The 23,306-nt window shown below is 37.5% G+C and overlaps 1 protein-coding gene and 1 long non-coding RNA gene across 2 annotated transcripts in view; both read right to left on the bottom strand.

Moving 5' to 3' along the window:
• The window catches only part of LOC139963226 (uncharacterized), a 64,312-nt gene that overhangs the window by 37,782 nt on the left and 3,224 nt on the right, over positions 1 to 23,306 (bottom strand). The window contains exons 3-12 of the mRNA XM_071963809.1: positions 16,058 to 16,185; positions 10,819 to 10,851; positions 9,821 to 10,167; positions 7,697 to 7,838; positions 6,477 to 6,652; positions 4,723 to 4,872; positions 3,529 to 3,676; positions 2,585 to 2,919; positions 1,831 to 1,987; positions 265 to 678 (exon numbers count right to left, since the gene is read on the bottom strand). Coding sequence (XP_071819910.1) covers positions 265 to 678; positions 1,831 to 1,987; positions 2,585 to 2,919; positions 3,529 to 3,676; positions 4,723 to 4,872; positions 6,477 to 6,652; positions 7,697 to 7,838; positions 9,821 to 10,167; positions 10,819 to 10,851; positions 16,058 to 16,185 — 2,030 coding nt within the window. The remainder of the gene's footprint in view (positions 1 to 264; positions 679 to 1,830; positions 1,988 to 2,584; positions 2,920 to 3,528; positions 3,677 to 4,722; positions 4,873 to 6,476; positions 6,653 to 7,696; positions 7,839 to 9,820; positions 10,168 to 10,818; positions 10,852 to 16,057; positions 16,186 to 23,306) is intronic.
• LOC139963261 (uncharacterized) lies at positions 13,984 to 15,923 on the bottom strand. The gene is made up of 2 exons (XR_011791533.1): positions 15,706 to 15,923; positions 13,984 to 14,515 (listed from the first exon to the last, which is right to left on the bottom strand). It is a non-coding gene; the product is annotated as an uncharacterized lncRNA (long non-coding RNA).

Raw genomic sequence — 23,306 nt, 5'->3', positions numbered from 1 at the left:
TCATTAACTGAGAAATAAATGCTTTATTGTCTTTAAAAGATGCGATACATATTCTTAAAACTCAAATGTGAGCAAATCATTTTTTAGATATAACAGGGCCTCTGATATGCTCTCAGAAGTTAAAATTCCTTCCTCTAACTGCAGAAGGTACCGTTAAATAAAATAAAACTGTGTCAATTCGATTTATGTTCATTCACATTGACTTTAAGAACTTTGTTTTATCAAGTCAATGTTGACAGCAACAAACTATATTGAGTTACCCACCAAACTGACACAACGTTCCAACGACTTGTCTAGGTGTATTGCAAGCAGGTGTCTCCCAGTATGTTCTGTCATGAATGCTTATTGAAGGGCATGTATTTTGCTCATCGTGCGGAATGTACGATGGATTAAACTGATTATAAAGAAGAGGAGTTCCGTCAACCCATTCGTACAACGATCCTTCTCCAGTCCAGTCCTGTTTCTGTCTCAGTCCAATGTGGAACGTATCGTACCCAGGTGGACTAATAGACTTCAAAACGTCACTAATCAGTGAACTAAAGGAAGACGATTTTACGATTGCTGGGTAACTGGTGGCGTGAAACACTGAAGAGCAGGAACCCGGATCTGAATTTGCTATCGTGGCCATACAATACCCACCAACTTCAACCGCCGAAGAACCACAGATATGTCCATATTCTGAAAGAGAAAAGAAAAGAAAGCAGGAACATGTATATAGATATATATCCCGGTGGGGGCTGGGGTTTCTTATATATATATATATCTATATCTATATCTATATCTATATATATATACATATACATATATATATATATATATATATATATATATATTAGATAGATAGATAGATATATTAGATAGATAGATGGATGGATGGATGGATGGATGGATGGATGGATGGATGGATGGATGGATGGATGGATGGATGGATGGATGGATGGATGGATGGATGGATGGATGGATGGATGGATGGATGGATGGATGGATGGATGGATGGATGGATGGATGGATGGATGGATGGATGGATGGATGGATGGATGGATGGATGGATGGATGGATGGATGGATGGATGGATGGATGGATGGATGGATGGATGGATGGATGGATGGATGGATGGATGGATGGATGGATGGATGGATGGATGGATGGATGGATGGATGGATGGATGGATGGATGGATGGATGGATGGATGGATGGATGGATGGATGGATGGATGGATGGATGGATGGATGGATGGATGGATGGATGGATGGATGGATGGATGGATGGATGGATGGATGGATGGATGGATGGATGGATGGATGGATGGATGGATGGATGGATGGATGGATGGATGGATGGATGGATGGATGGATGGATGGATGGATGGATGGATGGATGGATGGATGGATGGATGGATGGATGGATGGATGGATGGATGGATGGATGGATGGATGGATGGATGGATGGATGGATGGATGGATGGATGGATGGATGGATGGATGGATGGATGGATGGATGGATGGATGGATGGATGGATGGATGGATGGATGGATGGATGGATGGATGGATGGATGGATGGATGGATGGATGGATGGATGGATGGATGGATGGATGGATGGATGGATGGGAAATATCAACGTATTTTCTGCCCATTACGTAACTATTCACTCATGTACATTGCTGAATGACGTTCTCACATGATCAGTGCTACCCAAGTTACAGTCATAAAGGAATATTCCCATTGTATGTTGAGTTGCGGTCCCGAAAAAAGAGAAGAAATAACAAATAAAATAATCAACATTACAAAGGAACAAGTGCGAAACAAAATAAAAAGCAAAAAGAACCTACCGGAAACGGCACACCCCAAGAAATCAAGTCTGATGCAAGGCACCTTCGGATATATGACGTCATCGTTGTAATAAGTAACCTGGAGCCTGGTAGCAGCGATTGGTCTTATCAGATGGTTAGTGACTGGGGTTACACTATCAAAGTTAGCTGAAAACACCTATTGCAGATAAATATAAACAGATGTTACGAAACTGATAGAGTTTTGGAAGAGAATCAAAAGGCTTCGATGATCTAGTTCAACCACAATTTTCACTACACTTGGTACAACATAGACCATTTAATATAAAACAATTTCCATAGTGAAGCGTAATGTTCGATAACCATGGTGTAGTTTATTTTCAAATCTGTGCAGTAATACATCCCTGGTGGTGGCGAGGGCGGGGTGGCGGGGAGGAAGATTAGTAATACATCCCTGGTGGTGGCGAGGGCGGGGTGGCGGGGAGGAAGATTAGCCTCTGGGCCCGGTTAGTTAGCAGGGAAAAATATGTGATTCTCAGTTTCATGATATACGGTACTTAATGGAAAATTAACAATGAAATATGGAACCCGGTGACATCAAGTGTACCGTGGTCTGAACTGGCTCCCGACACCTCTGCGGTACTCATGTGTTTAGCTTAATCGACTTTGATCGACTTTGATCGACTTTCGTCATGTGTGGTGTAAAATAATTGACTGCGTTCGTGAGCTCCCGACACCTCTGCGTGTGATTGATGGTGTTCGTAAACTTATTCGCAATTGAGAGTAATCAACAAACCTGTATGGAACCATCAGGTTTTAGGTAATTTCTGAATCCATGCGAATCACCGTCGTTCACATCTCTGGCATATTGTAAGGTATATTTATTCGCCCATGTTGGTCCGTATTCGCGATCGTTAATGGAACCTTGACTGATGATACCCGTTATCGTGTACTCGCCGATAAGCGTTATCATAAGTGAGGCTTGTATCGTAGCAGGAAATGCAATGGGAGTGTTTTGGAGGTTACTACTCGAGTCTCCGTGGATCGAGAAAGATTGGGGTGAACATGTTAGGGCACCTTGAGCCTGAATAGCGCCTCGATTTCTGCCGATATTCAGTTGTTCATTGCAATCTAAAACATATCAAAGACAAAATCATTCTTAGAGGAGAATAAAAAGTTATATCAAGGCACAAGTGGTTAATTGGTGTCATATGCAGATATGCTCAAGTATTCAGTCTTGTGTGCGAAGGCGTACTAGCTAACACTGTCATATTCACAAATGGAAGAAGATTTTTCTTAGCTGTTTTAAGAACGTTATTCATATCTCTTTCATATGTAGACCAATTATGACGATTGGCTGTTTCTACTCCGCTGTCTACATAATCTGATGCCCTTCAATAGGATATACCACACATCAGAACATTAATCATTTTGTTCAAACATGTCATCACTAGCAAGTTCGTTTGCGCAATACCTGGAGAAATGAAGATTTCGTGGAAACTTCACTGAGTGAATTTACTGTCTGCTCACTCGTACAACAAGTATATTGTTCATCACTTGACTGTAAGACCAGCATGGTAAGTCTACAGTGACAAAACATCACCCTGCTGTTTTTATTGTACCATACCACACACACATTCACACACACGCACATGTCACACACACACACAAGAAAATACAGAAAACCTTCATATTAAAAGAAATTGAGGAGTTCAACCGGGGATTGTAGTATAAATTTACCTTGATGGACACAGCCTACCAGCTCAAACTTGAAACAACGTCCAACTCCTCCCCAACCTGTAGGTGTGATGCGTACCAGGAGGGCCAGAAATTCATACGGAAGGTTATGTCTCATCAAAGTGGTGTCGTCAGAATTGGCGACAAAATCCTTTAAGTGAAAAGATTGCCTTTAAGTACAAGTTAAGAGCTCTTTAACAAAATTAGGGTCTTAATAATATTCTATAACTTAATTTCTTCGATTTTTCTGATATTCTATAAATTTGTTTTCATGCTACGAACAACTGGAAGCCATGAATGATAACCCAACTCCGTTTATCATTGACAAGTTTCTCTAATTCATCGTAAACTGCTACTTGAAGCCATACACGTCGTGTATTTGTATATTGGTTTCCGTTGCTTCTGCTGTGATGCAGTGAACGTCTGTGTAGTAGTTACGGTTCAGTCACTTTGATTGATAAGCCTTTCATACTGAAAGGGTAATTTATTAAAACTCCAAATGGCATAGTAATACAACTTGGATAAGAAGAACTTGCTTTTGGCGGTCTATAACATTTCAACAAGTCATTACTTAAAGCAAGAACTTTGTCCTAAGAGTCTGATTCTGAAGCAGTTCATTGCATTTGCGTTAGGTCGGAAAGCTTTCTGGCAATCTGATCAAGACCACCGTGTGGTAGCCAAAAAAGAAAGGAAAGCCCATGACAGGAAGATAACATTGTAATTATCAGGTGAACGAACCAGATATGGCTCAATGATGCCATAGACTTGCTCAAGTCATCATATCAGTCTTAATTAGTGTTAACTTATCGTTTTCGTTCAAACAGTTCTGCCAAGAAAGCTTTCATAACTAATTTGAAAACCAGTGTTTGTCATTTCCTTTCCTGATGATTTGAAATAGAAGTTGAATCAGGTCAAGTCTAGTAAACTTCATTGTTATGGAACTGTAATATTGACAATTTCACAGAAACTCAACACAAAATACTATTGGTTGTGGACTGATAAATATGTGTTCTCAATTAATGCATTTCAGAAGGGTAATAAAAAATATATATATTCCATAAGTTCTATGATGTTAGCTTATAAATTGATTAATATATATTTAAATGCAAAGGAAGGACAATGTTTCAATTCCGCTATCGTAAAAGCCAAATTGATGCGTGGATTGGAAGTTAGTCCGTTAACCCTAACATTTCTTACCAACGGGTTATTCGTATTTGGATAATTAAAATGTTTCCAATTGGTTGAATCTGTGCTGGTGGAGTAGGTTAAGAGAAAATTCTTTGGAAATGATTGAGAACAGCCTTGTGTGGTAACGGCTCTAATTTTTCGTAGTTCTGGGAATCGAACCTGCATGATTTAAAAAAGATATATGTGAATTCTTAACGTAACTCTTTTCGATGACTTGTTTATTACAAAATGTAAAAAAAAGTGACGAAGATAAATGTATCGATATAAACTTAAAAAGTACAAAACATACTGACGTTTGTAGTCAGAAGCATTGTAAATCCCGTCACGGCTTTTTTTATTTATGCTTCCTCCAATATTTTGTGGAAATTGAAGATATTAAGTTCTTTCATGCATGTTAAAATCCTGATAAACTTAAAAACAGTGATATTTCATACAATGTTTTATGTAAGTATGCTTTCTCTCCCTCACACACATACGTACTTACACACACAAACATACAAAGAGGGTTTAATAAGTCCCCGTAAGCTAGCTACCTGAATCCATTCCGTCTGTTTTATGTAAGTATGCTTTCTCTCCCTTACACACATACGTACTTGCACACACATACATACAAACAGAGTATAATAAATCCTCGTTCGGCTACCTGAATCCATTCCGTCTGTTTTATGTAAGTATGCTTTCTCTCCCTTGCACACATACGTACTAACACACACATACATACAAACAGAGTATAATAAATTCTCGTTAGGCTACCTGAATCCATTCCGTTTGTTTTATGTAAGTATGCTTTCTCTCCCTTACACACATACGTACGTACACACACATACATACAAACAGAGTATAATAAATCCTCGTAAGCTAGCTACCTGAATCCATTCCGTCTGTTTTATGTAAGTATGCTTTCTCTCCCTTACACACATACGTACTTACACACACATACAAACAAACAGAGTATAATAAATCCTCGTTCGGCTACCTGAATCCATTCCGTCTGTTTTATGTAAGTATGCTTTCTCTCCCTCACACACACATACGTACTTACACACACAAACATACAAACAGAGTATAATAAATCCTCGTTCGGCTACCTGAATCCATTCCGTCTGTTTTATGTAAGTATGCTTTCTCTCCCTCACACACACACATACGTACTTACACACACATACATACAAACAGAGTATAATAAATCCTCGTTAGGCTACCTGAATCCATTCCGTCTGTTTTATGTAAGTATGCTTTCTCTCCCTTACACACATACGTACTTACACACACATACATACAAACAGAGTATAATAAATCCTCGTAAGCTAGCTACCTGAATCCATTCCGTCTGTTTTATGTAAGTATGCTTTCTCTCCCTCACACACACATACGTACTAACACACACATACATACAAACAGAGTATAATAAATCCTCGCAAGGATACCTGAATCCATTCCGTCTGTTTTATGTAAGTATGCTTTCTCTCCCTCACACACACATACGTACTTACACACACATACATACAAACAGAGTATAATAAATCCTCGCCAGGATACCTGAATCCATTCCGTCTGTTTTATGTAAGTATGCTTTCTCTCCCTCACACACATACGTACTTACACACACATACATACAAACAGAGTATAATAAATCCTCGCCAGGCTACCTGAATCCATTCCGTCTGTTTTATGTAAGTATGCTTTCTCTCCCTCACACACATACGTACTTACACACACATACATACATACAAGCAGAGTATAATAAATCCTCGCAAGGATACCTGAATCCATTCCGTCTGCCCAGGACCAGGTTTCCAACCTACGGTTGGTATACTCTGGATTCCGAGAGGTTGAATACGAGCCTCCTTAGGGGATGATTCGACATTATAGACACTAGAGGCGGTAATCGCCGCATCCTCTAAATCTCCATCTGTTAATCCCATAGAATAATCACAATCTGTGCAGAGAAAGGACAAGAAAATCTAGATAGCACGTGGATATATGTTGGTGCATGTTGTATTTATTCCCGCTAAAAGAAAATTGTACAATTAAAACCCGATTGAAGGTACGACAAGTATGTTACAAATACTCCATGAAATAGATGTTCACATACCTGAAATAAACTATATCAGGGTGTACGTCTATACTCTAATGTCAGAAATGCTGTTTTAACTTACAACACTGAAAACATATTACTATTATTACAGCCTAAGTTAAAACATCAAAAAATTCCAAGTATCATGCAGAATTGTAAGAGCAACTGAAAATATAGTTTTAGAGAATCCTGCCGCATGCGTATAGGTTTACAAATAGTTATCTAGATTTGCCCATCCTTTTCACTTTTACGTCAGCAGAAAGGTTTAGCTATATCATGGTGTTTTAGACATCTTATAGAAGCTTATATGGATACATGTGTGTATGTAGGAGTTCAACTGTATTACAATATGTGACTGTTTTGAACTACTTCTGTTTATGTTTTAGGAACTGAGAAAGAAAACATAAGACTCAAAAACTAAGTTCATGATATTGTTTCGTTTGTAGAACGCATTACATCTAAACTCTTTCTATTTTTGATTGGTAAACATTATTGGGTAAAGAAATGGGTAAGAAATATTTTTCTCATTCTGTTACGATGTTCATCTATAAAGCCAGACCAGAAGTGGAGGAAGAGGGGTAGCCTACATCTGGGAATCAAAACTAGGGGGTTGTGTGACATACGACTTTGATTCGAGGGGCAAGCCACAACGTTACTTCGATCCTTTGTACACTCCTTACCATCAATTCTAGTATTTGAATGTTTTCTTGTTCTAACAAAAGAGCTTTTAAACATTAAAAATGGCACTTTTAACAAACAAAGGGTAATTCGTTTTATGCAAAAAGGCAGATTTGAACGATTATCACAGTACCGAAGGTGGTGGCGGGGGAGGGGTGGGGGCACGTGTACTCTGTTCCACCGGCACCGTGGCCCCGAAACAGGTGGATAATTGACATAATACAGTACCATCTTTGCATCCAAGTATCTCGAATCTAAGACCAATCGATCTGTACCATTGTAGAGGTTTGATTCTTATTGCGTCGGCGTATAACCAAGGGTCAAAGGTCACCAGTTTGCCACATCTTGGTTCTGTATTACCTTGTATCACCTTCATACAAAGAGAATTGTAGAGGGGAAACGTGAAATAATGAATTAATTCATCCTTGCATAATCTCTTCATACTGGTGTTGTAGAAGCTTTATTGCGTATTGCACATTGTTGCATTTATATGTTAATGTTATCATTGCGTCATGCAAATTTAATATCTCTCGCCGAAGTAAACTGGCGGCCACTATGATAAAAAGTATGTTAAAATTCCTTTGAATAAGTCCGTACGCTAGAATGTTTTCATTCGATTCTTACAGTGGCCAGATAAGAAAGCCCCAATAAATGTCAATGAACATATGATAATGTGGTATTAAACATTAAAATGATCATGTTTAATTGCCACTTTCTAAAACAGAATCTAAAACTAGTATCAGCATGTTACAAGACAGAGTCTAAAACTAGTATCAGCATGTTACAAGTCAGAGTCTAAAACTTGTATCAGCATGTTACAAGACAGAGTCTAAAACTAGTATCAGCATGTAGTAAGACAGAGTCTAAAACTAGTATCAGTATGTTACATGACAGAGTCTAAAACTAGTATCAGAATGTTACAAGACAGAGTCTAAAACTAGTATCAGCATGATACAAGACAGAGTCTAAAACTTGTATCAGCATGTTACAAGACAGAAGCTAAAACTATTATCAGAATGTTACAAGCCAGAGTCTAAAACTAGTATCAGCATGTTACAAGACAGAGTCTAAAATTAGTATCAGCATGTAACAAGACAGAGTCTAAAACTAGTATCAGTATGTTACATGACAGAGTCTAAAACTAGTATCAGCATGTTACAAGATAGAGTCTAAAACTTGTATTAGCATGTTACAAGACAGAGTCTAAAACTTGTATCAGCATGTTACAAGACAGAGTCTAAAACTAGTATCAGCATGTTACAAGACAGAGACATGTAGGCCTAAGGTGATAAGGAGTCATCGCCATTGTAACATATAATACTCACAAAAGTGTTGAACACGTTTCCAATATACTAAGACATTTGTTCTAAAAGCACCGGGTGTATGGATACATAAACATCTCATTTTAGTTTTCGGTTTGATGGACCGTTTGGCTCGCCCTCATTAAACGTTTGTTAATAAAATAAAACTTTTTTCAGCTGGATATTGTTTCATTCGTCTTACTTTGTCATCCAATTAAAGCGAGTTAACACAAATTAACAGATGCTATAGTATAATTAGAGTTTTTAACTGTCGTTTCTACTTGAATTAAGTTTTTATCTCGCATAAAATCGATTCTGCGTAGCCAATGTAGCATAAAATGGTTAGACTGTTAGGTAATAATTACCTTTTGGGGTATATAAATGCATCCATCAAATTCGACTACCACGTTTCGATCAACTGCATTGTGTGTGGTACATTTCTTGTGGTATACATAAAATACAAGTAATCTGTTACAGCATCTGTTTATAGCTCCATGGTCACAGCATGGAGTATTTACTTACGATACGGGGTTCCTAAGCTTGGGCTGGAAGGAAGGATTAAAATCTCACTTGTCAATGTTCTTGGATAATCAGAAGTACAACGACCTGTGGAACTATAGTCTTGTATAAATTTGAAGAAAACAAATTATAGTATAAAATTGGCCTATTAAAATACTGAAACGTGCAACTAGTCAGTATAAAGAATTTGCTTATTCTAAGTTATTCTGACAAAATCTTGGTTTTCTTGGTTAGTGTTATAATATACACTACCAGTTATTAAGGGCATGCATGACGTGTTATCGTCGCACTTTCAACATATATACACATACTTTGTATCAGATCAATACACAATATTACAGTACATCTAAATCAGATTAATTCAAAGGGGGTTGGGGATTGAAAGGTAGCTAGATTGCAGTGATTTTAGCCTTAATATAGCATGAGAGATATCTGAAAGACAGTTCGCATACACCACCCTCCCGCCCCTCCGCCGCAAAGAAGTGTTGAGTCTTCTAGTTTCGATTCGACTTGTTTGTTTATTATTTATTACCTCCGAACCAGTTGCTCTGTCCACGTGTTCCACGAACGGGTTTCCATTCGTTTTAGATTCCACTTTAAATTGTTGTATCCATCCAAGAAAATCCCGACCGCAACCCTGTACCACAAGACCAGTGACGACATGCCTCTCTACTAAGTTGACTTGTATCCATGGGTACAAATCTCTGTTGGTGTTTTTCCAACAGGAAGGACCGTCAAGACGACTGTTTCTTGGATGAAACTGTTCCTCTGCCCAGCTAGATGCTACGATTTGATCATCTGCCAGATCTGATGCAGCAGCATAGCCACGGAAATCAGTCAATAAACCTCGTTTCATCCCCAAGGGAGTTGGACATTTTGCTGTAAAAAGCATCGTTCACTATCAAATCTTCTCATTACGTTTTCAATTATATATATATATATATATATATATATATATATATATATATATATATATATATATATATATATATATATATATATATATATATATATATATATATATATATATATATATATATATGGTATATATATATATTTATATTATTTCATTTATTATTTTTAGTTATTATTATCATTATATACTATATATATATAATACTATAAGTAGGCAATTTTCCATCCATCGCATGTACTCTCAATGGTCGGATTCTATAATAGACTACAAAAACAACTAGTATTATTCATTTTAAAATTCACTCTGGCGATAAAATGTTTTCAATTTTCTCTTTATCAATTGGGACTGTTGAAATAGATATATCAATACCGAAAGTGACATTAAGTTGTAATTGGCGTAAAATAATCCGTCTTAGCCATTTGAGTCCGTTCTTTTTATATCCAACTTAAGTTGATGATAAAAGAACGAGCTTGTTACATGTCTCGAATTTATAGCACTTACTGATAGTAGGTATGGATAATTGACTAGAGACTTTGTTTACAACAACAACATATTGTTTTGGCTGTTGAATTTTTAATACTTCCTAGTATATATGTCTGTATCGTTTACATTACCTGGCAGGGTTCCCACTAGGAACGAATCACACTCTGTTATAAAGAAGGAGAGGAAAAGACCGCACATTATAAAATGATGGTTATACATTCATCGAAGGTTAGTAACCGATCTAATATCTCAGGAAACTGATTATAATAAGTTAACGAAATATGTTAAGAGAGCATAGAAGTTAACAGATGTTCATTCATACTTAGTAAAGATTCCTAAATCCTATTGGTCCATTCAGGTCAGCTGACCGTGGTTAATCCTGTGAGTAACGCACGGCAAAATTACGGGGCATCACTTTAATAAATCTTTGGTTATATGTAACCAAAAATGTTTTGTTTTATGATATTCCCCCACACAAATGGTAGTGTATGAATGAATCGGGTCAATCAACGGTCTAGCGTGTGTTACTCACATGATTAATGCTCTCCGGGTGTTAATGCTATCGCTGGATGCACTCGGGCTCCGCCCTCGTGCATCGCTTGCATTATCCCCCGATCGTGCATTAATCCTGTGAGTGACGCACGCTAGACCGTTGATTAACCCCTTATTAATCATGAATAGATCGCCCATTGGAGTTGCAACTATCACATGATCAGTTTCTCGCTATTAACAGGGATCCCGACATAGGACTGTGATGGAAGAGGGAGAGATTAGACGGGGAGGGTGGGGTGGGGGTGGGGTCAATCAGTCCATGTTATTGAAATTATTGCTGCATGTCATGAAGCCACCACGCCCGCATGAAAAACAGTACTCTGAAAATATCACCGTTGTCTGAACCCTGATCATGATGTTACGAAAAATGATGCAACAGTCCAACATGGTTTTCTCTATTTAACTAGATAAAAAAGCTATGTCAGCAAAAGGAGGGCAGTGTTTCATTGCCTACGTCAGAGCCGTATATAGAGAGAGTTTGGCCAACCATGTAACCGATTTGGATTGGTCGAGAGGGAAAACGCCCACACAGGGTGGTAAAATAGGTCCACTTGAAAACTTCATAGCAGACGACACGCATACTCACAGTGTATAGACTATCGTTTGTGTACACGAAAAAAGTACGAAATTATGAAAGAAATGGTGCTGGGGATGCTGCAATCGGTCAGAACATGGATATTGTTGTTTGATTATCCGACTGACCATAAAAGAAGAGGAATTTTTTGGAAGTAAAAAGAACAAGATGGAGATCTAATGAAAAAAGTCTGTGTAGCCTAGGCCCATACTAGCCATAGGCCCTAGTGTAATACGGGTAATGTACAAGCAATGCGAGAATTTTACGTTCAGACTGGTTTCTGTAATTACATGCATGGCTATTCTCTCTCGTTTTACGATCCACAAATTCGATTTCATTATGCCAGCTCTCCTAATCATAGGCATGGCAGTTTCAGTCGCACATATAGTTATCCTAATTCCTAGTTATTGTATGCCTAGGCTATGCCTAGCCTAAAAAAGTATCACTTTTAGTTTAATGTAAAAGGGTGGGCTAGCCTCTAGGCATCACGTAACGCCCTAATCCTTAGTTAAGCCCGAAGCATAAGTTAAGTCTGGGCTTAGTTAGACCTGGACCATTCTTGCTATTACTACAACTGTTATAGCACATTACATAATATGGCACAGTATAAGGCCCAATTAAACTAGGTCTAAGGAAAACAAAGTAGCCTAGGCCTAAACTAGTTAGGCTAGGTCTATACTCATTGGCAACTTGTGGGTTGTGTACACATACAGGCCTAATTATATAGACCCTTTTAGTATGTCATAAACAAGTACCCAAATGGTTAAATGATCTTGGTTTGTGTTAATTGTCAGCATTGGCCTAGCCTTTTTAGGCTAACATGAATTCAGCCTAATTTTTTCTTCTTCAAAAGTATAGCCTAGGCCTTGGTTTAATTTGGATGCAGTCAACTATCATTTATCAAAGTTGCTTCAGTACCTCCTTATTCCCTTAATTGACACCCACATTGACGATTGAAGTTAAAGAAAAACCTTTTTAAATTATCTTTAGACAGTAAATTTTAACTCCCTGAATTTCAGGACTTTTTTTACAAATCAAAGGTGACATGTGCTCTGAAGAAAAACTCCTAACATAAAAAGCCACAGTTAGCAGACTGTGATAATGACAAACCTGGTGAGTGACTTCTAGACTGAAATCCAGTTCCTGCAACCACAGCAATAAAGTCTTTGTTTTAATCAATGCACTTGTGTGTTTGAAACTTTCAAATGGACACTCAATGGCAGTTGGTTAAGATATAAGGTTTTACCTTCATCATGGAGAGTTGAAGGGAATCTGCCTCATCATCTGAATAATGGACTCAAGGATAGCAACAAATCATGATTGGATAATGATTTTGAGCAAGTAAATATCTGGCAATTTGAAAGTTTGTATTATTTTTTTACATATTATTTAAGCTGTTTAGCTCACACACAAGCAAATGATCAAGTGACAACAACCGATGCAGTATATTTAAAGGTATTGAAGACTTGCCCTAAACCGCATGCCGCGCTCTGAAAAAGTTTACTTTCCGTTGCTTGCAAGTGAAGTTTTTTTTGTGTCGCTACAAAATGCAGACAGTAATGAAACCCGATACCTTGTTATCTTTTATCTAGACCTGAGATGTCCACGCTGCTATGTGCACTGTGTTGTGGGTATTGACCATGATGTTTGTATTGACTGTACACTAATGTCTATTTACAGATGGTAGCAAGCTGTATGTGTATTTTCTGGGATCAATGGTGGTGTCTAACACTTCTGTTACACCGCATTCGAAACTCGGTCAGATAACCGGCATGAGACGTTTCTTTGTGCGGGAGTCTCCACACCCTTTAAGGAGAAGTATTTATATCCCATTAATAGAGAAAGAATTATGTTTCAATTGGTAGCATGCAACTTAAAATTTTGCAAACATTAGATACAATCAAACAATAACAAGGTTCATTTACAAGGTAATCTACTGCCCTTTATTTCAAATTAGTCTGTCACATCAGAAGGTCACAGCTTTCAATAATTATACAAACAAATTCCCTTGATGGGTGCTTCGTTAGATTCCTGCAATTTTCAAGTTTATCAATGTAATAAGTTCTGAATGTGGCAATGTGGAGAAGCTTTGGGATAATCTGTGGATAAGACTGCCAGACTATCAACAAGATTCCACATCCATGCAACTCCAACTGCTTCCTTCACCTCCTTGCAGATGTACCACATGTCCAAAAAAAAGTCAGCATTGGTTAATGTAATTAAAATCTGGCTTCCTCCTGAGCTGGCAAATACACATGAATTGTCAAGTACAGAGGTCAGTGTGAAATCACTGAAAGATCTTCTCAGCTTTCAAGAAAACAAAGACTTGAAGCCAAATTGACAGAGGCCACACTGATACCATTCCACTCTCATAAGATGAAGGTATCACACACACTTCATTTTGCTTCTGCGATGCAGTGCCTGGTAGACTGTGAGGGTCACCCAATGGATGTTTTAACAACTGCCTGGTTTATAGAGCTCTACAACAGATAATTCATCCTAATGTCTAGTCGTCATCCTGTCATGGTCTTGAGCAAGTTGAACCCACTTCAACACAAAGCAGCTATTGAATTCTTGTCTAGGTACTGTCAAATCCACATCACCATCATTGCTGGTTCCAGCTACGCTGACCATGATAAAAGAGTACAATGAGGGTTTTTTAATTCACCCAACAGAGCTTGCATTCCAGCACCTTTGGGCAGCTGAAAAGATATTCAGAAATTGTTATATATGAGTGTGTTTGTATGCATGCATATGTGTGATTTTCTTGCTTTACAGAACAGCTCCATTTTGATAAGCTATGTAACGTGGAAACCTGCCAATCATATGTTTGAAATAGGACAGGCTGAAACGATTCTTAAATGAAAAGCTTAACGACTTCTTGCATTTTCATACATCACTGTTCAGGTAAGGCCAGTAAGGGCAGTATGAAGAATAAGTAACAATTAATAATTATCATTATGGCCATTTGCTGTCTGCATAATAACAAACTGAATGATGTCATCAGCCCTATGCTCAGTTGACAACACTGACAAGCAGGCACACTATGTCAGTGTGATCCATGAAACCTCATTAAGGACATGACCGTATAGTATATATGTTAATGGAAAATACATAAGCTACAACATACACCAGTATTCAGTTGTTGCAGGTTTTTTTTTTCTCGACAGACCCATTCAATCTGTTGCACCTACTATAGCCTAGTACTACATTCCTGAGAAATTAACACCACAATATCAGTCTTAGGTTTGCCCACAGACTACCAACTATTGCTAACTCCTACACTCAAGTATATAGTTTAGTTTAGTAGAAAAAAAGACCAGGAGAGACATTCAAGTCCCCATTAAGGACCTAAGGCTATATGAGAGGAATAAAACCGAGGACATCAAATGTCATACCCAATTACAATGCTTAATGTACTCATCCAAAGTATTCTTAAACCCATTCACACTACTTGCAATTCAACCTTCTCAGGCAAACCATTCACAACCCTTGTATAAGTTGTATTAGACTTTAGAGAAAAAGTTATGCCGAATATTAATCCTACTATGTAACTTCTGGAGTTTAATACAATGACCTCTGTTACAACTACTTTTTGGCAAACCTGAAAAGATCAGTGAAGCATAAATTGTCATTTTATGTGTAGGCCTACTTTATTTAATTGAAGGATCTATTAATGCAGGCCTGATGCTATAGCTGTGCGTCTGTAATCTAGCCTAGCCAGGACTGTGATGTGTGCTTTTCGTTTGTATGACTAAAGTACAGTAGGACTAGTAGTATGAGGCGTAAAATAAAACAAGTGTAATGACAGGTTTTCAGCTAGTTTTCTATGCATTTCAGGTGTGAAGATAAACGTAAATGTCATTAACTAACGCATACTCTAATTCATTACCTGATATCCATTTTGTTCCTCGTATGCCTGTCAAAATCTGACATTCTGAGTCGCTTCGTTTGTTCGCAACGAGCACAGTGTGCAAAGCTGCTATATATTGTGTGTGGTGTTTTTCGTGTTTCGCGCAACTGGTAACGACAACTGGACCTATTTTGATGCCCATGGTTTGCGTGTGACGTCACAAATCGCCAGTTGGCCAAACTCTCTCTATATACGGCTCTGGCCTACGTCATATTCCTTTATCATAAAAGGCAGAGATGTCCGAATGAATTGATACTTTAGTTTATTTGAATGAGAAAGTTGTCTCATTTACATACTACACATACGATCTAAATGAATTACCGTTACATACCATTTTGGATTCTCATATAGAGGTCTCTTGATTGGTCGGCCTGTAAAAATGCTAACCTTCCATCTGTGTTAGGTGATCCATCAGCCCAGGTACATTCAGTGTCTAAAGTCGATGGATTCTGGTAGAATCTACAAGCGAAATATATACATTTAAGTATACGGTTTGCAACGGTTATCTCTTTATACAATCAAGAATGGCTATCGAAAATGTTTGTATGATCTCGCACATTTAAATTATGTTGGGACTGCTTGAAGTATATAAAGTACAGTCTTAATAAAAGCAGATTAAGTCAGGGCGAACCAAGGATTAAAAGAAACTGAAGTAATAAGTTAATAATATGTGATATTTTAATATCAACAGTGTCTTTAAAAAGTAGCACATACCTAAACTAATGCCACAGAAACACACACATATAAATACATATATATTTATATATATATATATATATATATATATATATATATAAATATATATATATATATATATATATATATATATATATATATATATAAATATATATATTTATATATATATATATAATTGAAAACGTAATGAGAAGGAAAATCCAGAACAGTGAAAAACTTCCAGCCTCCACCGGGATTCGGACCCGGGCCTCCCGCTTTGTACGCGGACACCCTAACCAACTAGGACTAACTAACCATGGACGCTGATTGTATGTCCAGAGGTTCGAAACCGATAAGGAAGGTCGTAATTTCACTGTAGGCGTTTGACACCTGTAACGAACAATACTAGTTCTGTTTTGGTGACATATTTTTCCTTACTCTAGAGATCAAACATGATGCTAACCATCTCGAAAATCATTTGAGATTCCTAAAGCCGGATCTCGAAAGAGATACTTTGAACATACTTTATGTTAATGAAATGGAGGTAAACGACAAAGGCAAATGAATATATATAATTGAAAACGTAATGAGAAGGCAATCTTTAATCTGTTGGAGAACTACTCCGCCCTGAGCAAATATCATGAAGAACTTATGGAGAGTCTTATTATTATTATGAAAATTATAAATTAGTTTCAATTTCTGTTGAAGAACATTATGGAAATAAATATGCATTTTATGCCCATCGAATAGTTGGCAAACACGGCATCTCCAAATAGCACACTTGTAAACATTAACAAGAAAATCGATTAAAATACCCTTTTTACGTTTGCGGTGTAGGCCAAGGCCAAGTAAGGTAATCATCTTCCAATTATCATGATCCTGCTATTATAGATTCTACTGAGTTTACTAGTAAAATGATCCCAGAGCACGCTAATCTCAGGACACTCAATGAACAAGTGAATAACGGACTCATTGGTTGAAGAACAAAAAGTACAAGCAGGAGAGTCCACAATTTTGAACCTGAAAAGGTTATCATTAGTGTATAAAATATTATGTGAAATTTTAAAATCTATCTCGGCGTCATGGAACGTCTTCGGAGTTCTATAAATATTTACCCATCTATTAGAAAAAGATAAATTTGTAAATATTTTCTTCCAGTGAATTTCACCAGTTGGTGTACAACCACTGGCGGATCCAGGGCCTTTGTTTGGGAGGGGCCAAAGTGGTATTAGAGTGATATGGGGAGGGGTCTAAGGGGAGGGGGTGCCCCCCTCCCCTTTGGAAAATTTTCTATTTCTGAATGCCCTCAGATGCAATTTGGTGCGACAAAAGTGTACAATGGTGATGTTCATACTTCTAAAAAAAATGTTTCCCAGGTATAATTTTCTAAAATATTTATAAAACAAAGTTGAGATCATATTTCTCAAGAAATTTTATTTCTCATAGGTTATAAATTTCTTACAACCAGCCTGTAACTGCAAAATGGTGTTAAACTGTAAATCCTCATGCTCATACATTTACATAGCTCCCAACTCTTGAGAAGGCAAATGCTGGTCCATGCCACGAATCGCCGTCCTGGGGGAGGGGTATAAGGGGAGGGGGTGTCCCCCTCCCCTTTTGAATTTTTTGGAATCCTGGTGATGCCTACATGTAAAATGGTAGCACTTAGAAAGGCTTTTGTTACCCAAAATTTTCTGAGAAATATGCATTTTTTTGTGTGTAACATCAATAAATTGAATAGTAGGTGATAATTCATTCTTTCCCGTGGCATGAAAATGTTCGCTGCTCGCCCCAATGAAAAGAAATATAGGCTAATTTGAGGTTCAAATGATGCTGTAAAGGAGGTTTTATACTCTATTATGCTAAATGCTAAAGAAATGATGGTTGCTAAGTCAAGATTTGATGCAATTTTTTTTATGTATACTTGACAATTACAATGCGGTTTTTTCGGACGCTTGTGCGGGTCAGCGGGTTTGGGTGTTAGAATGCGGGTCTAATTCCCGCGAATTGCGGGTCAGTTGGGAGCTCTGCATTTAATTTGAAACCAGAAAACGAAAAGGTTTAGACTAGTCTACCACTGCTATTCCTCTCGATTTTTTTAATTTCCAATCATATGATTTAGCGGATGTTCGGAAACACTTTTTGGCTCACCTTTGGGGGGGCATGGCCCCCCCCCCCCTTGGATCCGCCAGTGTGTACAACCATGGTTTTTACGAAATAAAAGAGTTGCCTCCCTGCAAGTCAACTTCGAGGCGTCAACACGATCACAACCACTGGTAAATATATAGTGCAATCGTGATCAGGTTTGGAAGAAACAATAGTGTCGGAAGAGTAGATTTTAGTGAGCCAATCGGTAGGAATTACACTTAAGATCACCACCTGGTAATCCTCTATCTCCTCGAGCGAATCCGGATTATCTGGCCAGATGAATGCAGTCACAAACTGATTCAGCAGGTAAGCTAGTTGGAATAATTTCATACATAAGATCAGTGGCGTAGGAAGGTACTTTTGAGTGGGGGGGCTGAAGACTGATGGTCGGCCTGGGGGAGGGGTCTCAGGGGAGGGGGTGTCCCCCTCCCCTTTGGAATTTTTTGCATTTCCAGGTGGCCTCAGATGCAATTTGGTGCAATATAGCACACTTCAACACCCACTCCATTTTGTAAACTTAATTTTGTATTTTCAGCTGGCCTTAGATGCAATTTGGTGCTCCAAATGAGATTTTTTTCTCATTTGGAAATGAAAAAGGGGTTTTCTGACTTGCGGAGCGGGGGGGCGGAATGATACTTCCGCCCCTCCACATTTTTCACTGGGGGCGCTGGCGCCCCCCCAGCCCCCCCGGTTCCTACGCCCTTGCATAAGATCACTAATGCGAATGATTCCGCCATTAATAAAGTGGCGAATAAAAATGGGAGTATTGTCAACACAAAAAAGAGGATTGTTAAAAATAGGCTGATATAGCATATATCTTCACGTGACGTCGGTGGCCAGGATCTACCATCAGTTAGCTTTCTCCATGCTAACAACAATTCGCTATAGTAAGGAGGGAGACATAGGAGCGAGGTCTTACTGGGAATAGTTTGAAAAATGCTGATACCTAGATTCATATTATCGCAGTGGTTTAAATAATATATAACATCAAATTTTTCAACTTCGTGTTAATATTATAGCTTAAAATTTTGCTGATAAACTTCATTCTTAATTCTTTACCCTAACCAACTAAGAAAGTGTTAGATGATACTGTTAAACGGGCAGGTAGGGCTGTTGGGAAACGCTTGCCAATGGTTGACGAGGTCTTTGATAGTCGGGTTGATGATAAGCTTCATTCAGTTCTCAAGGATATCGATCACCCTCTCCACGCTCCATTAAATAATTGTAAAAACCCTTGTAGTGGGAGGATGAGACCTCCGAAGGCTCATACTAATTGTTACCCCTCATCTTTCATGGGACAACCTGTTAGAATTTTTAATGCATCTTTTAATCGTTAATCTCTTGCCTTTGTCTTTCCTTCTTTCATTGGGTTCTTATCATATTTACCGTTTGTGATTTGTTTATACTTTTTATCCTTGCCATTCTGTGAGCTTCGGCGCATCTGTTCCCGTTCCTTGTTATTAGCATTTCTTATATATATATATATATATATATATATATATATATATATACATATATATATATATATATATATATATATATATATATATCCGCCCCTCCACATTTTTCACTGGGGGCGCTGGCGCCCCCCCCAGCCCCCCCGGTTCCTACGCCCTTGCATAAGATCACTAATGCGAATGATTCCGCCATTAATAAAGTGGCGAATAAAAATGGGAGTATTGTCAACACAAAAAAGAGGATTGTTAAAAATAGGCTGATATAGCATATATCTTCACGTGACGTCGGTGGCCAGGATCTACCATCAGTTAGCTTTCTCCATGCTAACAACAATTCGCTATAGTAAGGAGGGAGACATAGGAGCGAGGTCTTACTGGGAATAGTTTGAAAAATGCTGATACCTAGATTCATATTATCGCAGTGGTTTAAATAATATATAACATCAAATTTTTCAACTTCGTGTTAATATTATAGCTTAAAATTTTGCTGATAAACTTCATTCTTAATTCTTTACCCTAACCAACTAAGAAAGTGTTAGATGATACTGTTAAACGGGCAGGTAGGGCTGTTGGGAAACGCTTGCCAATGGTTGACGAGGTCTTTGATAGTCGGGTTGATGATAAGCTTCATTCAGTTCTCAAGGATATCGATCACCCTCTCCACGCTCCATTAAATAATTGTAAAAACCCTTGTAGTGGGAGGATGAGACCTCCGAAGGCTCATACTAATTGTTACCCCTCATCTTTCATGGGACAACCTGTTAGAATTTTTAATGCATCTTTTAATCGTTAATCTCTTGCCTTTGTCTTTCCTTCTTTCATTGGGTTCTTATCATATTTACCGTTTGTGATTTGTTTATACTTTTTATCCTTGCCATTCTGTGAGCTTCGGCGCATCTGTTCCCGTTCCTTGTTATTAGCATTTCTTATATATATATATATATATATATATATATATATATATATATATACATATATATATATATATATATATATATATATATATATATAAATATATATATATATATATATATATATATATATATATATATATATATATATATATATATATATATATATATATATATATACATATATACATATATACATATATACATATATATGATCGTACTTTAACATCTGTCCTTGATATCCACGCACCAGTTCTGACCAGAGTAATTACCGTTAGGCCAACAGTACCTTGGTTCTCCGATCATTTGAAAATTTTACGTTCCGCTTGTCGAAAGGCTGAGAGAGTTTTCCGCAAATCTGGTCTTGAAACTCACAGACGGGTCCATCGCTCTTTGCGGAATGAGTATTCATTCCATCTGGACTATGCTAAAAAGTCCTTTTATACATCAACCATCCGGGACTGTGAAGGCGACACCAGGAAACTGTTCACTGTTGTAAAGTCATTGTGTAATAAAAAGCAAGTTGTTACTTATCCGCCACACCAGAATACTATGGAACTTGTTAATGACTTCGGACAATTTTTTATATCTAAAATTGATAAAATTAATGCAAACATTGATTCTATTGCTACTGGTCCTTTTGAACCTTATGTTCAACAGCATTTCCAATCGAAGTTGACTGGGTTCAAGCCACTTTCTAACGATGAAGTTCGCACAATTATCAAATCCTCTAATACGGCTACCTGCAATCTTGACCCAATACCCACTTGGTTACTTAGAAAGTGTCTTGACCCCCTTTTGCCTGTATTGACTACCATGATAAATCTTTCACTAAAAAATGGTAATGTTCCTGACAAATGGAAGATTGCTACCGTTACTCCATTGTTAAAGAAAGCAGGTTTGGACCCTATCTATTCTAATTATAGACCAATAAGTAATTTGAGTTATGTTTCTAAGTTAGTTGAACGTGCTGTAGTTAATGAGATTGTCTCACATTGTTCATCACATGCTCCTTTTCCTGATTGCCAATCTGCGTACAGGCAAAATCACTCTACAGAAACTGCACTTATGAAAATTCATAGTGATATATTGATGAATATGGACCAACAACAATGCACTCTTTTAATCCTGTTGGATTTGAGTGCGGCGTTCGATACTGTTAACCATGATATTCTTATAAACATATTGCGTACCCAATTTGGTATTGTTAATAATGCACAAAAATGGATTGGTAATTATCTGTCTTTCAGAAAACAGCATGTATCTATAGAAAATATCTCATCGAAAGATTTCTCTTTGAATTGTGGTGTACCATAGGGCAGCTGTCTCGGTCCTGTTCTTTTTCTTTGTTATGTTTCTCAGTTGTTTACCATTGTCTCTAAACACCTTCCTAACGCACATAGTTATGCTGATGATACACAATTATATTTATCTTTCAATGCTGGTTCTCTGTTATCTGAGGAACGGGCTGTTCTGGCAATGCAATCACTTATATTCGAAATAAGACATTGGATGATCAGCAATAGGCTAATGATCAATGATTCTAAGACTGAGTTTCTTTTAATTGGGACTCGCCAACAAGTTGCTAAGACTCGGGTTCAGTTGATAAAAGTAGGTAACGTGGATATTAAGCCATGTGATAGTGCAAAAAATCTTGGGGTTTATCTTGACAGCAACATGTCAATGGACATTCATATTGGAAAAGTTTGCTCAAGGGCATACCATGGACTCTATAATATTCGTCAGATCAGAAAATTCCTGGATGAGGACTGTACTAAAACTCTTATTAATGCTTTTGTAATTAGTCACATCGACTACTGTAATGCACTCTTGATTGGTTTACCTGATTATAAGCTTCGTAGAGTTCAAATGGTACTTAATGGAGCGGCTCGTTTGATTTACGCTCTTCCTAAATTTTGTCATATTACTTTTACTTTACACTCTCTTCATTGGTTACCTGTACAGCAACGCATTGAATTTAAACTAATCTTGCAAGTATTTAAATGTTTAAAAGGTCTTGCACCTAAGTATTTATGTGATATGATCTCGGTGAAGTCTAGTTGTTACTCTTTGCGCTCACATTCTCGAATCACACTGCATGTTCCTTGTATCAATCATAATACATTAGGCAATAGGGCTTTTGCCTACAAAGGACCTCGGTTGTGGAATTCACTTCCTGTGGAATTGATGCGTATCGACTCCTTGACCCTAGATGCTTTCAAGATAAAGTTAAAAACATATCTGTTTAAGCTTGCTTATTCTGATTGACCCGACTGGTTGGCTTTTTCCTTGTTAAGCGCTTTTGAATGTTTTGTACAAAATTAGCGCTATATAAATGCATTTATTATTATTATATATATATATATATATATATATATATATATATATA

The sequence above is a fragment of the Apostichopus japonicus genome, chromosome 21 (genome assembly GCF_037975245.1).
Source record: "Apostichopus japonicus isolate 1M-3 chromosome 21, ASM3797524v1, whole genome shotgun sequence".
NCBI lineage: Eukaryota > Metazoa > Echinodermata > Holothuroidea > Aspidochirotida > Stichopodidae > Apostichopus > Apostichopus japonicus.
The sequence above is the reverse complement of the archived record's forward strand: the minus strand, read 5'-3'. Positions and strand labels throughout refer to the sequence as shown.